This window comes from Corvus cornix, chromosome 3 (assembly GCF_000738735.6).
Source record: "Corvus cornix cornix isolate S_Up_H32 chromosome 3, ASM73873v5, whole genome shotgun sequence".
NCBI lineage: Eukaryota > Metazoa > Chordata > Aves > Passeriformes > Corvidae > Corvus > Corvus cornix.
The window spans coordinates 83,344,427-83,364,882 of record NC_047056.1 but is presented as its reverse complement, the minus strand read 5'-3'; the positions used below and the strand labels follow the sequence as shown (position 1 = coordinate 83,364,882).

The 20,456-nt window shown below is 39.1% G+C and overlaps 1 protein-coding gene across 4 annotated transcripts in view; it reads left to right on the top strand.

Moving 5' to 3' along the window:
• The first annotated feature begins 5,448 nt into the window (after positions 1-5,448).
• SENP6 (SUMO specific peptidase 6) overlaps positions 5,449-20,456 on the top strand; it is a 70,789-nt gene continuing 55,781 nt past the window's right edge. The window contains exon 1 of one of the 4 annotated variants that reach the window (XM_039568259.1): positions 5,449-5,680. In XM_039568259.1, the coding sequence (XP_039424193.1) occupies positions 5,632-5,680 (49 nt within the window). In that variant the 5' untranslated portion in view covers positions 5,449-5,631. Of the gene's footprint in view, positions 5,681-6,203; positions 6,256-20,456 lie in introns of those variants that run through there. The other 3 variants (XM_039568260.1, XM_039568258.1, XM_019288854.3) reach the window with 3 other exon arrangements.

Genomic DNA, 20,456 nt, shown 5'->3' with positions numbered 1-20,456 from the left:
TACGAGGAACAAACTTGGTGTCGTCACCAGCAGTAGGGGAGTAAGTCATGAAAATTGAGAACAGGGAGGATGCTGTGATTTTTTTACCTCTGCTTTCATTATGATTGCTACAAACCCATGGGTCATGTTCATAGGTATGAAAATTTGACCGTTTTCTTTGCTTTGGAATGTATTTTTGTTTGTACGTGTACAGGTTAATATTTACCACTGTATGAGCCCTTGGTGTAGTTTGTTTTTAGAAACATGATTCCAATACACACAAAAGTTTCCCATTTGAAACATTTAACAACTTTTGCTAAAAGATTGCCTTAATTGCTTTGAAGCACAAATATTCTTAAAGCTCTAGACAAATAACCATCTAATGGAACAGACAGGAAGGGAAAAGGTGATCCTCCTGCAAGAGGTGTGAGGCTACTGAAGCAGTATCAATTAGATATTTTCTGTTTATTACATGCATTTCTTTAAACAAGCCTTCTCTGGTAACATAAAGTTCTTTAAGCTAATGATTATTGACATACAATCGCCAAAGATTTCAGCTACAAAAGTCCCTTTCTAGTGTGAAAGAGACCATTTTAAAAAAAGGCCATCTGCAAGTTCGTTTAGCTGGCAATTAAGAACCTGTACTTCTCTCCACATGTGATCATGAGAATGACTTCTGTATAACTTCATACAAAAGAAGTTTCAGTATCTATCAAATGTGTTTAAACATACTTTGGAAGTTGACGTAAGACATATTTCCCATTGATTTGAAAAGCAAGAGATTAGAGACAGGATCTGACCCTGTACATAAATGCATAGTATGTTTTGTATGCTGGATGTTTTTGGATGCCTAACAGTCTGAGTCTTGCTGTGCTTTTGTTATTTATGCTTAACTTTTATTGTAGTAAAAATTTCTATTATTTTCCTCATTACATAGTCTTTGATTTTAGCATTTCAAGCTGTAGATACATTTTTTATATCTTTTTGTTAGTAGATGAAAGACTATTGTGATTATGCCATACTATTTATGAAGACAAATGAAACATTTTCTATTTTTCCTTCTTTAAATCAGTTAGAACTTCTGCTCTTATCAGTAAAATAATGAAAGAGTTATACTGAAAGACAAAGAAAAAATTTATGCTGTTGCCTAATCTGAAAGTTGGAACACAATCAATAAATGTATTTCATAAGTCTGTAGGCAAAAACGTATTTCCCTTAGAGCATCACCATAAAAATACTAGAGAGAAATAAAAGTTTATTTCAGATTAACAACAGTGTTGCTACAGAAAGCTTATAGAAAATATGATAAAGTGAGTTATACATTTTGAATACACACTGGAAAGTATATTCTATATATCTTAAATCTAATGTATTTTTCTTGAGCCTTTTATATGCTCCCCTTTTAACACTTAGAAAACTATCAACATTTTAGGTTTTGTTAAAGATTGATTTAGCCTCAAAGATTTAATGTACATTTACCGTATGTACATCACTAGGGAATATTTAAAATACATAAGATTATTCCCTATTTTTCCAATAGAATGTTTTATATTTGATTTATAACTGGCTATTTCTTCTAAAGCATCATTTCATGCATATATTTGAAATCATTCTCTCTCATGATCATAATTATTCTTCTATTTAGGAGAGGTATATGATGTAATGGTTCTGGACTGTGCAACAAATTCTCTAAGTTTTTTTTCTCTATAAAAAATGACCTCCCAAGATGTAGCCTAACCCTGCAAAAAGAAATTTTTATTTCCAAAAGTAATATCTAATGCTATGTTATGGATAACAATGTTGACATATCCCTCAATCACTCTTTTATACCTATATATCTCACTTTGATGTTTAATTAGTCGTTATGTTTTTTAGCCCAACACAGTTGTTTTATCTCACTGTCCAGTAAGAGAACTTGCAGATTTAAAGCAAAACTGTTTCTCTTTGAATAGTTCTAATGCAGTAATGACCAAATGCAAAAGATACTTAAACAACAGCCACAGCAATGAATAATGGCCATTTTAAATTTCAAAATGTTTATAACAGTAGCAAAAACCTAATAGGTATTGGTTTATTATGGTTACCTTCCAACAGCAGTGTTGAGCTTTGAGGTAAGTTGATCAGATTCAAAAAACAGGTCTCCTTCAAGGAAGGAGTTGAGAAAACAATTTAGACAAAGCCCCAATGATCTTAAGCAGTTCTTGTTATTTACTACCTGCTTGACAATCTATCTTTGATACCACAATTAAACAAAAAACTTTTCCACATCCTGATGTATCACCGCAAGCCCTAGCACACAGACGAATGGAACTCTTCCCTTTGGGAACATTCCTGAAGAGCTACCTACACTACGTCAGCTATCCTGGAATAATATGAGGTAAAAAAACTCCTAAAATTAAAGCAATAACTTTAATAACAAGATATTGTAGGGCAAGAAATAAATCTGATTTTGCAGAGGAAAAAACTAGGCAGCAGGGCATGATGACAGCAATAAAACAGTTACTTTTTTAAAACTGAGAATACAGACTGTGTTTCATTAATATGTTCAAGGAACAATTCAAACAACAACAATGGAAAACAGTGAAAATTAACTTCAGCCCAGAACCCTTACTTCCTGAAAGATGGGACTGTTAAATATAAGTTATTTATAGTCTATAGAGCAGGTTCATGGGTTGTAAATAACAAAAAAATATTCAAGGTGCCTATAAATTCTCTCAAATGTCTATATACAGTTTATATACCAGTAAAGAAAACTAAGAAATGTACACTACCACAACAGAAGCTCCAAAACTGCAATCTGAGTTCCATTTTATTCCTTAAGTAAGGAACTAGTGTTTCTAAGGAATAGCTACCCCCATTTTGTTGGCTAACCTTACAGAAACATAGAGGAAACAAGAAGTAACTGGAAAGAATCAGAAATACAAAGAAAAAAAATAAATACTTTTCAGTTCCTGTAAAGTATTTTCAGTACTGAATCATCTAAGCCACATTCATTAATAATAACTTTTTCATTGTGGGAAGGAAACAAAAAGATTTCTAACGTGAGACAAAAATTCTTCATCACTGCCTAATGAAGTAATCAGCTTTCCACCCTACACAGAGCTGCGCCAACAGAGCTGTGCACAGGCAAGTGTTTGTAAATTCTGGATCTTACACTGTGGCCTGTGATTGTCGACTACCTACAGTGGGACTGGTCAACTTCAAGAGGATGCTAAAGGCCAGGAAGCAATGATCTGATGCATGTCTTCCCTGGGCTCTTATTCTGCAAACATAATTAAATTTTTCCTTCAGAAGAGAAAGAAAACTCAGTAAATTCTCTATGATTTCCCTCAGCAGGAAGGAGAATACCAATTTTCTCTTTCTCATTGTTCATTCTGTTACTTATACATGAAGAAAATCCTCCGGTTCCAAGCAAAGTTAAGAGGATTTGAAAAGATTTTATAAGACTTGAGTGCCCTCAGTATTGCATTCCCTCACAAATACTTTTCAAATGAAAAAACAAACCACTGTAAGGCTGGGAATAGACTACTAATAAAAGTTTAATTAGTAAGAGTTTTGACTACATTCTATCCTCTTGCATCCTTAAAGAGCTTCAAAATAAAGGAAAAAAGAACAGTGCAATGTGATGTAATTTTGGGCAGCTCTTTTCCATAAAAAAGCGTATGTTAAATTATCAACCAAAAAGTCTAAAATCAATCATGCATCTAGATTGATAGTGTATTTCCTTATCCTTTCTACTTTAAAAGGATATTTAAATCCATACTGCACCTCAGTTCACTAAAACTCTGAAGCTGTATTTGATACCTTGATCAATAAGTCTACTACTGTGCACCAAACATTTATTCAAATAATTCATAATCATAACTCCTAATCCTTAGTTTTTAAAAAATTGCATAGAATTGCATAGACCTGGATCAGTCTAGTCTCAACTGTCAATAAGAATTTCTTTTTGTGGAGTAATGCTGTAACCTTGGCAGTAAACCCTCGAACTGGACAATGTCCTTCTGAGATACGATAGGGTATTTTTGAAAATTAGATCCTAAATTTCCTTTTTTTTTTTTAACTATTAGGTTTCTATTGAACATATGATTTTCTGGCTTCTCTGTAATTAGCTGGGACCGATTCCTCCTAATCGTTTCTTGTTAATGTCATTACTAATGAAACAAGGATAGTTTGTGATCTCTCTTTCAGGAAGCCTTTTTTTTCCTAAGGAGATTTTGAAGACTGAGATTTGTAGGTTTGCCAGCACTGTTCGAGCTTTTGGGATTCTTTCTAATTGCTTGCTAGCTCTGGTGGTGTGACGTAGCACTTGGGGAGCGTTCTGACACCTCCTGTGGTCTTCCGGACCGCCTTTTGCCTCTCGATTGCGCAAAAAGTGAGCACTCTTAAAAGTATTTTGAACACACTTGGCTTATGAATATGGTTGGTATCAACACAGTACATTCGGGAAGAAAAATAACAAATTTAGAAGACTTAAAGGAAAACAATTTTCCTCTTTCTAGCCTTTAATCTTCATATGCACTAGGCGCTTTAAATTACCTAATTTAGGACTTCAGTCTACAAACTCTTCAGTTCAAGCATTTTTGGAAGCTCACTTTTCAGGCATTAATAATGTTAGGAACTAGGTACCTTAGACATTAAAATTCCCCAATTCTGCAGTAAAGTGGAGGGAAGGGGGAGTCAGCAGAGTCCCAGATTAAAGAACCTGAAGAAGAAAGGAGTATTTGGTTTTCCCGAGTTGTACACTATCATAAACTATCTTATAGTTTTTAAAGGATGCATGTGTTTTGTATTTCTGCTACATGGGAAAGCTTTTTAAAACGTAAAACCTTACAGGCTGAAAGTCATATGTACCTGAGGCCATGACTTGCAATTTCACTTTAGTTGGCTTGGCAACGCTGTACGTTTTGCAAAATCCAACTTTTGGATTTAAATATGCCGTGATCAGGCCACAGAAGATTTTAAGATTTGATAGGAATCTTTGATCCTTACGAAGACCTTTTCCCCCGAGCTTGAGCGAGGTGAGAGGCGCGGGCCTCAGCACTCCGCAATGGACTCCCGCACTCCTCTAACTTCATTCATCTTATCCGAGCCACCTCCTCGTCTCCCAAAAGCTGCTGCCTCCAGGCTGATCGAGGAGGGAGCGGGAGAGCCCGAGGTATTGCGGGGCGCAGCGCTGCTGCGGCCATTTTATCGTCCCGGGGCCGGGGAAGCCGGCGGCCCCCGCGGCGGGAGAGCCGCAGATCCGGGCAGGAAAGCGCCGTTCCCGGAGGAAGGGGCGGCCGCGCGGCGGCTCCGTCCCCTCGCCCTCCCCGCGTTCTCGGCGGCGCGTGCGGCGGAGTCCGGCCAGGCCCGCCTGCCCCAACGAGCGCCAACGGCGGCCACCGCGCCGGGCCCGGCTGCAGCCGCTCGGGGTGCCGGCGGCGGGCGCGCTGAGGGAGGAGCGGGCGCGCTGCCGCCGCTTCCTCCTGCGCGGGGGCCGGAAGGCAGCGCGGCCCGGCAGCGGCAGAGGGCCGGGCCTCGGCGGTAGTGCCGCCGTTGCGGGTCAGCCATCCAGCCTTCCGCAGTGGGGGCGGGCAGGCCGGGGGAAGGGCCGGGCCCCGCCGCCGCGCTGGGCGATGGAGTGAGGGAGCGCTGCGCGGCAGCGGGAAGATGGCCGGTGGCGGCGGCGGCGGCTGCAGAGACAGCTTGTTTCTGGAAGGTGCGTGCATGGCTGTGCCGGGGAAATGTGGCCCCTGAGCTGCGTTTCCCTTCTGGCGACCAGTAAAGGGGCACGGCACAAACTGGGGAATGGGGGAGGCGGGCGTGTGAGTTCATATGGGGGTGGGGGTAATGGGTCCCCTTTGGGTGCGACGACAATGAGAGGTGGTTTCGTGGTGGGGGAAGGGTGGGTGCCGTGGTTAGGTCTGGTGAAAAGAGACCTGCTTTTGAGGGAGGGCTTAAGTGAGGGCGATTTGGTTCTTTTTTTTTTTTTTTTTTTTTTTTTTCCCCACCTTCTTTCTTTCTTTTACTGTTCCGAGGGGTTGGGAGTGCGGTGTTTCTTTCCTTTGTCGGGGCAGCGCCGAGAGCAGCCGGGGCTTGGTGCAGCGGCAGGACTCAGTCGTGGCCCGGCGCGCGGTGGGCTGGGGGCGCCGGGCAGGGTTAGCGCTGGGTGAGAGGGGAGGCCAGGGCTGCATTGCCCTGCCCTCAGTCCGCTCCCAGGCTCCGGCCTAGCCCGTATTCTTTGGCCCCACCATAAAATGAGTCTTCGCCTGCTCCTAAAAGGCTCCTTTAAAGGTTTGGGACTGAGTTTAATTTTGGGAGGGGGATAATGCTTATAATTGTGATACGAAGGTGATGATGAATCTTACACCAGCGTTTGAAAAAAACCTTTTGCGTTTATAAAGCCCTGACTTTTTTTTTTTTTTTAATACGGGTTTGGTGTTTTGAGGTTTTTTTTTTCACTATAAAGCTCTTAATTATAATGGAAAAAGCCTCCTGAAATTGGAATATTTTTAAACTGTTGAGCCTTTACAGTTTCATTGATACATCAAAAAATGTACTACTGTAATCTTGCAAAATTGCTATAAGCATATGTCCTGATGGCATAGGCCAGCAGCCTACTAAATTCTGCCAAATTACCATGATGATAACAAAGAAAAATTAATGAAATTATGTACTCATGAGCAGAGTTTTTCAAGTCAGGGATAAGTTTGGCATTGGAGATTTGCTGTACCTGTATTGCACAGAACATAAGATCTTGCAGATTTTCTTTTGCTGCAGGATGTTGGATATTGGCTTTTTATTACTAGATGTTCTGGAATAGATGTACTGTGCGAACAAAATACTGCTTGTTGTTTTGAATAATTAATCTGGAATTCTGATGTTCAGAAACTCTGGTTAATAACAGCTGTCATGTTACCTCCCTTATACCTTTAAAGGATTTGGTGATGAAATGCAGACACTCCCATTTTTTTCCTGAATTCTCCACAGCCTAAGTGAGTTTTGTGCGGACAGCTAAAAGCGTCAAGGTGATGACTAGTCACTGTCTTCTGTGTCCATCTTGAGTACTTACTGGCTGGACAGGTGGCTAAGAAAAGACGGATTTTATATGCAATATCCACACTTTTTTTGCTTACAAATTCTCTTTCCACCAGCAGGAGCAACATAACACTGGATAGCATCTCCATTTGAAGCTTCAGTGTTCCACGATGGGTGAACTGAGTTACCAGCTGGTTTTGTATTTCCCCGTTGTTTGGGGACACGTTCATTTTAGGACTGATGATGTGGTAGAAACCCTAAGAATATGCAGCCACGTGTGAAGAAAATCTAGTGTAGATGGTGGTTACAAAAATTTATGGGGGTGGCCCAAGTCCAAATGGGACAGTCATACTGGGGCAGATCTAGTAAGAGCTGGTAAAATCTGTACTGATTTGAAGCAAAGGGGAAAGGCTTTCATATGTTATTTGATAGGTACTTACTAGAGATGTTTATAGAAAAAAGTACAGGTATAGAATATCTATAAATACATACATACATAATTGAGGTTTTTTGTAATCTGGAAAGGTAGCATATTGTATCAACCTAATATGTTAGAACCACTGTTATCCAAAGACTAGACAAGCACGAGAATGCCAGATTTGTGAAACAAGTATAATGGGGAAAAAAAAGGGGATGAAAGTGTGTAGAGTAGGAAATATGGCAACTTCTATTGCTGGATGATGGTTATTAATCCATGAGCCTAGAGCTGTATTTATAATTTTCTGAGAGTGTATATTTTGTGGAGTCCTTTAAAGGCTGTTAAGCAACAACCAAAAATTGTTTACCTGATGTTTCCAGAAGTGTTTTCTTAAAGACTGGCAAAGGGGCGGGCCAGGACTCCCTGTCCATCCCTGCCTTAAATGTGCAGAATGGAAGAAGTCTGGGTGAAGTGGATGTTAGATCTATCACCAGTTAAACTCAGTCTAAGGGATACTGTGCTGGTTAAATATGTACCTTCATATGTGTGTGTGTGTGTTTACATACATGTACACAGATATTTCTGGTGCTCTCCTTTTTATGTTGACTATCAGTCAGACTTAAGATAAATATAGAGTTAAGTGAAATAAATTGCTTTTCCGTATGATAGTTGTTCAGAATTTTGGTTTTGGTTCCACATGTCCAGTGAGATACTGCTTTTCTTTCATTTAGTGTAACAGATGTTGCTGTGAAGAAATAATGTCTGTCATTCTACTGTAAAAGTGCTTCCTCTTAATATTTTTATTATTCTATTCTGCAGTGAAAACAAAATGATCTTTCTGGAAGGGTGTTCCTTGAATGATTGATTTGTTGCTGAATAATACCATTCTTGAACACAGTGGTTCATACTAGTGCATGTTTTTTGTCCAGTTCTGTATATCTAATGTGCATAATTTTTTGTTCTGTATTGTATAGACTGTTTAATGGAAATGTGGAAAAGATCCCTAGGACTATAATGGACTCTTTAAAGCAACATTTGTTACCGTTCTGAAGCAGTGCTAATAGTGATCACATACACGTGGATATACAGGGCCTACATGATTACTTCACTTGCAGTGGCAGGACTGTTAGAAGTATGAAAAGTACTCTTATTTTTGTTATTTAATCTAGATGCAAGTGAAATTAGTAAAACTGTTCTGAACTTGCTTTTTTACACTGCTGTTTCAAAGTTATGGGCCAAATATGCAGAAATTCACACTAACAAAGTAATTCTCTTACATGGGAATTCTTTCCTGATGTGGAGGAGGAGAAGTTTAGTGATTAGAGATTTCTGTCTGGAGAAGTTCCTGTGTTTCTTAATTGATAGTCACACTTAAAATATAAAAAATTACAGGCAAATTCATTTGGATTTAAAGTAGGAGGCATGTTAAACATGTGGGAATGGACAGTACTGTTGATCATTACCCTGGAGAAAAATTGTGGGAACTCTTGTTTTCTGCCTCCTTCACTATTACTGAATTGCAAGGAAATTGTATTCCTCTTTTCCAGCACAAAATTTAACGTTTGCCTATGTTTATGCAGTAGATAATAGGTAAACTTTAAAATATTTTCCAGAAGAAGGGAGAAATGTATTATTCTTTCCTATTTTCTTATTTCAGCCTCCTGTTGATTACAGTAGTGATACTGGGAACCAGTATTGAATTTTCGTTTTGAGGATCTCCTTTCTAAGGAATGTTGCCAGTCCCTAGCTTCAGAGTTGTTGAGGTATTTCAGTGCAGTCCTGACAGGAATTTGCTCGATTTTCATTCCTATTTCTTGGCTACAGGTTTCCTAATAACAATAGAGAAAACTATCTGAACTACCTGTTAGCAGCAGCAGTATAAACTTCACAGTTGTCTGCCAGAGGACACCAGAAGACTGCTTTGTTCTTTCAGTTCACATGTAAAGAATTGTCTTCACTAAAGCAGGAGTTGTAGACTTAAAATATTTTCTTCAAGGTAGCTGAGATTCTGGGGTGGTACAGAAACGTACAGCTTTTGTGTATTAGTTTAGAGTTAACAGATTTACCTTTTGAAGTGGTGGTCAGCCTCTCCTCTCTTTTTTTGTTTCTGTTTTTAATCATACTGAGAAATCTCTGACTGGAGTAATACGAATTAGGGGGGTAGAGTGGAGTTTATATGCAGGTAGAACACTTGAGTGTTCTCTACCTGCCAGACTTTTTTACCTGCAAGACTCTTATCTTTATTTTTCTCTTAACAGTGAAATTTAATTATTAATTGTTGTAGTTGTCTCTAATCAGTCTCTGGTGCTTTGTTTGTGATCTAATGGAGATTACGATTAGCTTGAAAGTGTGGGGAAGAGTTGTTTCAAGTATCATTGATCTTCTGTGTCTATCTGAACTCCTGCTTAATCCTGTTGAATTCTTTGGTTTGCATCTGTCCCATCAATGTCCAGGCAGGTTCTGTTTCTTCTGTTTTTCTTAGGAGTGTTTTTTTTATGAGAAAGTGCGAAGTTTGTGACATGGCTTGTTCATATGTCCCAGTCCTTTGATGCATTCAGAATTTTTTTTCCAGCACTGCACATGTATCTTCTTAGACTTGAAGAATGTCCAGCTGTCCTTTCCAGTGGCTTTGAGAATAGGAAACCTTGTTACAGACTTCAATAACAGGTTATTTTCTATGAATGAAACTCATTTGTTGAGGACTATTCCTCAACAAAGTCAAACTGAAAACATTTCTTACTGTCTTATTTTTTATACATGCCTGACTAACTTGGGTGATGGGTGGCATGAAATATTAAGAAAGACAGGGTGCTTCTTAAAGCATGTAGAAAGATACTAAATATAAACCTAATTTATCTTTTACTGCTCTATAACATGTGTTGCAATATGCTTGGGAGCACATTCTAAGGTAAAAACCTGTTCTCCAGTCCTCTTTCACATCATCATCTTCTTAATTTTGAGACATAGGATTCTAGGAGCCCAGGCTTGTCCTGAGCTTTCTGAAGTGTAAAGGATCTGAGTGCAATTTTCTGGTTTTCATTGTGGAGGCATTTGTTATTTGGTAGTTTTTCCTGACCAACTACTACTGTATTAAGTTTTCACAAAGTGGGGCATAAAAGCTCCTGGCATAAGAGTAACTGTTGTTTGGGATGCCTCATCCACTATTTTTTGGCACTTGGATTTGGTAGTAAAGCACTACTCTTTCTTCAGAAAAAGTACAGAATTTCTAGTGGTTTTTAGTGGCAAAAAAAAAAACTAAATGAGAATGTTCCTAAAAGAGAACACTTACCCTCTTACACTCTTCTTTATGTAAGTATAAATAAAAAAAGTAAAAGTAATAACAAAAGTAGTAACATTCATATGTGGTTTGATAGCAAACATTAAACCAACAGTTAGCAGAAGTCATGCTTGCACAGATATGAGCCTGTTAAGATATTTCAGCCTTTTCCTTCTTGTTTTATGTACGAGGATAAAATAGATTATTTATTTTAATGGTTTCAACAGCAAGTTTGGCTTTTATTACTGTTGTTCCTGGAAGACTGTACATGGATTTTGGTGCAGTATCAGAATTCACCTAGTCTGTAGTTTTAACTTTGTCTCGTATTTGATGTAACTGAGGAGCATCAAGGTGTTTTGTGCTGTAGCAGATATCCTATAATGTGAGACTAACCATCAAATGTGAGAGTAACCACCAAACTTGTCACTTTTAAATATTGCTTTATAAGAATATGAAGGTTTTTTGAGTCACCTCATAATTTTGCGTCCTTCCATCCCAGTAATAGGATCACCTATTTCCAACCTGCCTGCCATAGGCAGGGACACCTTCCACTAGACCAGATTGTTGAAGGCCCCATCTAATCTGGCCTTGAACACTTCCAGAGTTGGTGCATCCACAACCCCCTTGGGCAACCTGTTCCAGTGCCTCACCGCCCTTAATGTCCTTGGCTGGTGCTTTATTACAAGTCACAAACACGGGTAGCATAACTTTTATTTTTCCAGAACTTAAACCCTTTTATTTGCAGAGGTGTAAAGATCTCACAGGTACAAATATAGAAGTTCTGTGAAACTTGCTCACTCCATTAAGCAGAGAAGTCAAAATTAGTGTCCATGAAGCGAAGGTTTCAGTGTTGCCTGAGCATGATTCAGTTTGCTGCTCACTGGTGTTCTTTCAGTGGCTGAGGAATCAAGGGGTCAGGGCAGTGAGAGGACTTCAGGCACAGGACAGCATATGCCTTCATCTGTGTGTTGCCAGGGAAGGAGTGGAAGAGTGTGCAGGATAGGTGCTGCAGGAGGCTGAGAAAACACACAGAAATGGAGCTGTTGTGGTGGAGGATAGTGTAGAGATAACAGGAGCAAATTACGGTTTTGGGGAAAAAGGACAAATGTAATTCTTCTTTTAACTTGGTTATTCTAAAAGGCACTTGCATTGGAGGTGAGGGGAGCACATTTGTTAAGTTCCTTTCTTTTGGCCCATGTTTTGGCACTTGGTTTCAGTTTGGAGGTTTTTTTAAGGTAGGGATATTTTTTCATAGGTTAAAATCTGTCTAATGCTCTGTACTTACTTTCTATGAAGAAAATTTAAGCATTAGTAAAATATTACTGTTTTTATACATGGTATAGAATTTAATTTGTTGGCAGCTTCATCTTACACATATAATTTTTTAAAGCATTTGTTCTTAACTTACTGTTTCTGTGTTCAGCAGCCTAGCATACCTAATATTTTCAGGTTAAACTGACCTTAAGCTGTAGTAAAGTCTGTAATTGGTGTCTGAATGTCATGTTAGTGGGTGCGACTCCATTCTGGAAGCAGATCTGCATGTACTCTCCACCACCCTGGAGACTTACCACTTTCTTGCCAGAGAGATTGAACTTGCTCTGTTCTATCTTGCCAGGTTGGCCCTTTGCCAAACCTCTGTTGAATTTGCTCACTGAAGGGTAACTGGTGGATGCAGGACAATGGCTTGGATTGGGGAGAACATACAGCCTCTACATTTGAGAAGAATAGAACATTCCCTCTTTCATCTCTGCCTGGTGATCTGTTAAGTCAGGCTAAGGTGTAATACGTAACTTAAACTTCGTAATGGGTATTTTAGTGTAAGAGCAGCTTTATTCTGCGCAAGGAAACACAATTATTTTAAATAGCAGGTTACCTTCTGTGAAGAACGAGATTATAGTGAAGGCTGGAGACTGAAGGGAATAAATTAACGGGCTGTGGTTATTCTTCCCAGGTTGATCAGCAGGCCTTTAAAAAGTTTTTGTTAACAGACAAGGGCTGTAAGCACTGCATGAGGGAAGGAAACACTTCTGCGTGTGTGTCCCAGTAATTCCTATAAAAGAAGAATTTGAAAGACTTTGTGGTATCTTTCTCTGATTTATTCTTGAGACATTATAGATAAAGAGTAGTGATGATTCAGAAACTCTGTGTTAAGCCCCCCCTGGCTTTTTGTTTGTTTGTTTTCAGACCATATGAGCTGGAACAAAGTCTCCCTGCTCATATCTCCCTGAGATTCTGTTTGTTTGTTTATTTTTATTGTAAGACTTCCCACAACAATGTTTTAGGAACGAAAAATACCAGTAATATTCTGCTGGTGTGGTAAAACATATTACTATGTGACATGATTAATAATATGTAATCTTAGAAATTTATGTCTGTAAGAAACAGCTGCAAAATATTTGTTATTTTTATGAGTGTGTTTTTATTCAATGCCATACAGTTGTTTCATTTGTATAAAATTCATTCTGCTGATGTATTTTTATTAATGTCAGGGGATATAATGTTGTATTCCTTTGACATGTCCAATTTTTATGGCTCATTTAGCAAAATATGAATATCCTGCTGATGACAGAATTTAATACGACAGTCTAACAGATTATTCAAGACCCCATTAGATGAGAATTTGAACTATGCAGTAGACGTTAGGTTTCATATTTACAATTGCCTTTGTAATTTCTGAGGCTCACTTCTAGAAACATTTACTGGAGTTTGCTGTAATTTTATTTCTACCAAGGCTTACTGCTTAAGGGACAATTTAAGGATCCTTTACAACTGGGAGTAAACTTTCAAAAGTGGACTTCAGGACTACTCTGGCCCAGGTTATTGCAATTGCATATACCTCTCACTGGGACAGTAAAGCTTCAATGGAGATTTAATAGTTCTGCCATAAGGCAAATATGTTATAGCTGAATCTTTACTTGATAAATACTACAAGAAACTATCTGTCATTGATAAAGTAAAATGTTCTTTATCATGTAGCAAAGCCTATGTTACATGTAAAAGGCGTCACTCATTAGGTGGAAGAAAGAACTTAGAGATCAAGGTAAGCAGGAGTTTCATGTTTGGATGGATGCAGCTGAACCTCATCTCTGGTTGCAGGATGGTCGCTTAACAAGTGTGATATTTTGATTTAGCTGTCTTTTGAGTGCTGTTTCTTGAAAAGTTGTTTTATAACTAGGTTCAATTAGCAAGCTGGCATGTCTTACTAAAAATCAGTCGATTGACAGTACTTCACTTTCGCTGTTTCTATGAGTAATTACTGAGAAAATGTTTGTTTTTCATGGGATGTTAAAGTGATTTTTTAGCTTTTTAAAAAATAAAGCCTGCTTAATGGATGTTAGTATACTGTGACATAGTTAGCAGTTGTCAGCGTTCCTTAAACTCGTTGTTAGGTCTGGGGAAGTTTGGTACTTCCATTGCAAAGACTTCAGTGCTCTTAGTGCAGTCTGTAGTTGCATTATTTCGTACCTTGCTGCATTGATGATTGCTAATTGCAAAGGGCGTTAAGCTATATAGTGTATCTAGTCTGAGCAGAAGGCTGTTACCTATATTTGTGTTGGATTTCTCTGATTTTTTTTTTTTTTAACAGACATAATGTGCACAGATTTTAACTGTGTGTGCATTTGCAGAGTCATAGCAAGACCCTGTGTGCGGGGCCATGCTGTATGGCCACACAAGGAATTGTGACAGCAGTTGACAACACACCCAGGCCCACTGCTGGGTGCTGCTCAGAGGGACAGAGCTGCTGCCCCTCCCAGAGACAGCGCTCACAGCTGTGCTGGAATAAATACTGGCACTTCACTGGCTTCATGGCAAGTTGGCTGAAGGAGCTGAACTGACAGGAAACTAGTCCTCGGGGTGGGGAGAAGTGTTGGTGAAGCTAGTCTGTTACTTTTCAGCCATATCAGAAATCCAATTCAGCTGACTGCTGCCTTGTATGGGTAGGAAAGCGTGCCAGTGTCTCTAAGAATAGGAGAAAACCCCAGGTATTTAGCCTTTACAGAAAGGCAAATGGAAATATTTTTCTCACCACTTAGTTTAACTAACTCTTTCATCATACTTTCCCTACTCAATTTTTTTCTGAAATGTACTTTTTTCATGTGACCAAATTTTTGAGGTTTTTTAATTGAGGTTGTTGATCATTTTCTTTGTATACTTTTTCTGCTGTCCATTTCATGTGAATTTTGAACAATTGACAACATCAAAGAGGTGTCTTGCTTTTTTTTCTGCTTTAATTACATTTAGAGTTTCTTCTTACAGAAGAAACATTTCTTGTGGAAGTGTTCAAGGCCAGGCTGGATGGGGCTCTGAGCAACCTGGTCCAGTGGAAGGTCTCCCCCCTGCTCATGGTGGCAGGGCTGGAACTAGATGATCTTTAAGGCCCCTTCCAACCAAAACCATTCTGAGTATGATTCTTCTGTCCTGCAGATGCAAGTTAAGTTCTTGCAGAGATTGTGGAACCTTTCTGGAGTTTTAATTTCTGTATGTTTTTACAAAGGGGATAGTATCTATCTGACATCATCTATGAAACTTTACAGGATAAATCCAGAAGTATTAAGTAGTATAAGTTCTTTTTTCCTTCTTCCTTTTGGTATGTAGATACAGTGCTTTATTTTAGCCTGGTGTTCCAATTACTGCAGCAAGCGTGGAAACCTTCTCGAAGTGTCAGTTGCCTAATTTCCAGGTAGTTTGGCTGGGTTATTAATCTTACTCTGTATGTAACTGCCTTTCAGCACTTTCTTAAAATAGATTGCTGTTGTTTAGTGCTTCTGTATTCTCAGTTGCACAAGCTTAGGTTTTATATGAAGATGGATCCCATGGTGCATAACGAAGTGTGCAAATCACATGCATAATACACTATAAAGTTTCCTGCTGTGTTTTGCTCATCTTCTAAAACTGTTCCAGTGTTCAGAATTTGAGATCATGTGTGATTAACATCGCATACTGATTTACCACAGAAATTGTATTCTGGAATTCTTGTTCAACTCTCATCTTCCTTGAAATGGCTTGTGAGCTTTATATTTTTTTTTGGATTTTGAGAGTAAATTGGCAATTCAGAAATTGCTCTTAGCCTAACCTCACCTTTTATTCCCTATTTTAATCTATAAAATAGGAAGATATTATATGTTATAAAATCTCTCTTAGACTTACCTTTCCTATAAAAACAACACAACTTTCTTCCTAATTTCTGAATTTTTGATATATCTCCAGTCTAGCAATAGAGGTCTTAGGTAAGTAAAGAATTCATGATGGGGGAGATGAAAAAATTACTTTTTTGTTTATTTGTTTCTCCTTTTTTCCCTGTTTATTGTTGGTTCCTGTTTTTGATGTTACTCAAATTATTTTACTTGTGTGGAGAGTTTGAGTGGGTGTCAGACTTACTTAGAGAGGGAAAAGAAGAAAAGTGACTGAGCTACTTCTTTTTGGAAGTTTTTGTGATGTGCAGTTGCCTTAGGAGATGCTTCATACCTATGAATACTCACTGGTTTTACTTGACAGCTGGTTGGAATCATATGGGTTGGAACATCCTGTTCAAGCCAGGCCCAGTTAGAGCAGGTTGCTCAGGGATTTGTCCAGTCTCTATTGCCTCTCAGGTCAATCTGGTCCGCTCTTGAGCACACACATGGTATAGAATAAGTTGTGTTTTTAGCAGACTAGCCTGTAGTTCACCAGATCATCCGTGTTGCCCTTCTTGAAGTGCAATGATGTTTTTCCAGTCTTTGGGTACAACTAGCTTAAGTGTTCCTTAATCACATCTTCCTTGACAATGGGTGATACTGCATTCCTGCAGATTCTGCTGATAGAGTTGAGGAACTGTGAGGTCAGAAGACAGAACTTAGCAGTGAAATCTGGGGTGACAAAAAAAAGATCAAGTTCTTAATTTTTTTTTCCATGTCTTTTGTCCCTAGGTTTCTGTCTCACTGAGCAGAAAATGCCCACAATTTTTTGTAGCATTCCTTTTGCTGCTGATGTAAACAAAGAAGGCCTCTTGAAGTACTTCTGCATTGTTTTCTAATGCTGTCATAAGGGCGGCCTCCTTGGATGGGGTGGATGCCTCTGCAGCTCTGTTGAGAGAATCAGTAGAAAAGGTGAAGAAGGATTAGTTGTCCATTGTGTGGTTATCACTTCTGTCTTACCAGAAGTTTCAAAGGCATCACAAAGAAAAAGTTCAACATACTTCAAAGCTCTATCCTCTTATCCTCCTCTATTATTCCTTGTTAATACTTAAAAAATGTTAAATTGTTCAGAAAATCTTCAAACTTACACAGTTCTGTGTTCTTCAGTCCTGTAATCAGTGCAATATCCTGCAACGTAAGCAGCCCAATGTTCATGCAAGCCCTGAAAGAAACCCTAGTCATTTACCGGAATATGCAGATGATTTCCATCTTTGAAGTGCAGAACTTTTGTAAATGCTTTTGCTTTTCAGGAGCATATAAACACTTTCGTCCAGGAGTGAATGCTCTCTATCATTGGTTTTCTGCTGACATCAAGTTCATGAAAGGGTGTGGGGGTTTTTGTTAGGCAGCTGACAAACTGAATTCCCTTCATGTGCAAAGGAATGTCCGTGCTTAGTATCCATTACATTGGTATCATAGAACTTCGCTACTGAACTCTCTGCTTCACATAGTATCTCAGCTACTATCAGGTTATGATTACTGCTTGTTATTGGAGGTGCTTTGACAGGTTTTTTCGCCTCTGCAGCTAATTTAGGGAGTGGAAAGTTAAAGCATCTTTTAAGCACTAGATCTTTAGATCTATACCTATAAATGTAGATTAGGCTTCAATTCCATGGAAATTTCTTTGGTATCTGTAGTACTTAAAATAGTTTCAGTTCCTGGATGGACCTTACCTCTGCTGTGCTGTCACAGCTGCACGGGTTAGTGTGGTTGAACAGGAGGAGCAAACTGATGTGGTTGAAAAATAACGTTTCCCCTCCCTTGCTGCTCAAGGGGTTCTTACCTGAATTAGTTTCCTTCCCCAGCTTTTTTGTCAGTGCTGACCAATGCAGGGTACAGGACAGGAGCGAGAATCTGCAGCTCTTAGGAAGAGTGAGAGGCCTGTAAAACTGTTCATGTAGTGCTGCTCCAGATTGTGAAAATGCAGTCTCACTGTGGTTAAACAGTTGATATAGTAGAGCTGATGGTATCAAAGTTAGAAGATAAAAAGCTGTTTTGCATAGAAGCCTGTCTGGAAGAATAATGAAGCAGTGGGGAAAGTAAACGAAAAAATATTTCTGTGTCAGAGTTTTATGAGTACTTGTATCCTCTTAACAATATATCTGATGACTCTAAATGAGCAACAGATTAGAAAGCTTAGAAGCATTCTTTTTCATTTATTTAAATATGAGTCTGGATGAAGGCAATGATTCTGAGTACATTTAAATTAATTTACATTTTCAGCGTGAACACTGCAGTATCTGATAAGTTGGTTGCAGTTGCAATGTTGTAATCATTTGTAAGATGAGGCTTGCTCTTTACCAGCAACTGGGGAAAAAGAATGTAAACTTCAGGTCTTCCTGAAAACGCATCTGGGTCCTGAACCAAACCTTTACTTGATTTAGATTTCATGTTTAGGATGGTTCTTGTACACACAGAAATAGATGACATCTCAGCAGATGAAAGATTTATAGAAGTTTCTATGTGTGCAATAGAGATATTAAGGTCTCTGCTGTTGTATTCCAGGGGATGGTAGGGAGTTATTCTGGCAAACCAGTGATACATATGAAAAAGTAACTTTTCTAGAAAAGTTGATCTTTGTGTGGACAGTAAATGCATCTGGCTTCTTTGGTGAGTTGACTTTATAGAATCATACAACGGTTAGGCGTGAAAGTGATCTTAAAGAGCATCTAGTTCCAACCCCCTTTCTGTAGACAGGGATACTGTTCACTAGATCAGGTTGCTCAGGGCCCCATCCAGCCCGGCCTTGAACACTTCAGGGATGGGGCATCCACAGCCTCTCTGGGCAGCCTGTTTCAGTGCCTCACCACCCTCCCAGCAAAGTATTTCTTTGTAGTATATCTAATCCAAACCTGCCCTCTTTCAGTTTAAAATCATTGCCCCTTGTCTCGTCATTGTCTGTCCATATAAAAAATCCCTCTCCCTTTTTGTAAGACACTTAAGGTACTGCAAGACTGCAGTAGAATCTTTCCAAAGCCACCTCTTCATGCTGAACAATCACAGCTCTCTCAGCCTGTCTTCATAGGAGAGGTGCTCTCACCCTCTGATTGTCTTTGTGGTCCTTCTCTGGACCCACTCCAATAGATCCTTGTCTTGTGTTGAGGACCTCAGAGCAGGATGCAGCACTCCAGCTGGGGTCTCAGTAGGGCAGAGTAGAGGAGTGGAGTCAACTCCCTCGACTTGCTGGCCACTCAGCGTTTTATGTAGCCCAGGATACAGTTGGCCTTTTGGGCTACCAGTGAACACTGTTGGCTCATACCCAGCTTTTCATCCATGAGAACACCCAAGTATTCTCCAGAGGGCTTCTCTCAGTGACTTCTCCCAGTCTGTACTCATATCTGGGATCGCCCCAGCTCAGGTTCCAAATTTAAATCTTCGTACAAAATAGTCAGCAGCTTAGCCTGTGTAACGATTACTTGTTATCCCCTTAAAAAACTAAAAAATCCTGTATAGACCCAGATACGAAGTGGCCGTTCAGATGAAGTAACTCAGGTAAACACTCTATCGAACATGATGATATACTTCTAGATTTACATTTTTGTTATGACAAAGAGTGCTGGAGAGTGTGAAAATTGATCCAGAGTTGAGTGAGCAGAACTGGGATACTAAGACATTTTCCATGGGTGACTGCACTGATCAGTAGCAGTGGACAAACTGTCCAATACAGAAATGCTTAATTAAAAAAAGGACTACAGAAAATACTAAGAAACTTTTTGAAATGGAAAGGAAAGATGCAGCTCTAATGTAAAATACTTGTAGCCAGCTTGGGAGTTATTTAAAGATACCATATAGGAGGCATGCTGCTTGTTTAAGTAGATTTCAAATGGACCCCCAAATGCTGGTCTGGCTAAACAGCAGGGTGAGGTATAATATCTGAAATAAAACATCATAGTTCTTGAATCTGATCTTTTATCTGAATAATAAACCAGAGAATAATAACAAAAGCTGGTGGATTTAACCTGTAATTATAATGAGGTGGGGAAAAATTGTTTAGTAACTCCCAACAGACATGAAAACAGTTGATAACTTTTTCTTCAAACTCAGCAGGAAAGTTTGATGAGTAACTGGAGGATCAGGAGACAACCCAGTTGTAAAAGCTGGCTCTGGAGTGTATATAAGGTCATAGCTGAATAATGGAATTGCTTGTACTCACTTTGGCAACACTTAGCTCTTCATGCCAGAATATATTTTAATAAGGAATGTGAGAGAGTGTACAACTCAAAATGAAGCATCAGTGGAAGAAACTGTAGTACATCGAGCAAAGTCTGAACAAGGCAGGATTGATGAAATAGCATTCATCCAAGGGTTGTAAGAGGAACTGGGGGATAAAGGAGCTAATGACTATAGTGTGTTGCTTGTGGCTAGCATCATCTTTCTGCTACAGGTAAGGAGGGTAGCTAGCATGATACCAGCATTTTAAAAAGGCAGCGGAGGTATTTGAAGAACTTCACATCAGTGAGCTTTGTGACCATGTAACCTGAATTTGTGGAAATTATAATGGAGACCAGAATTGGTTTCATTGTTCCCTCTGTAAAGTCATTTGGCTTTGGGAGAGGCTAAATTACCTCTGAATAAAATGGAAAATTTT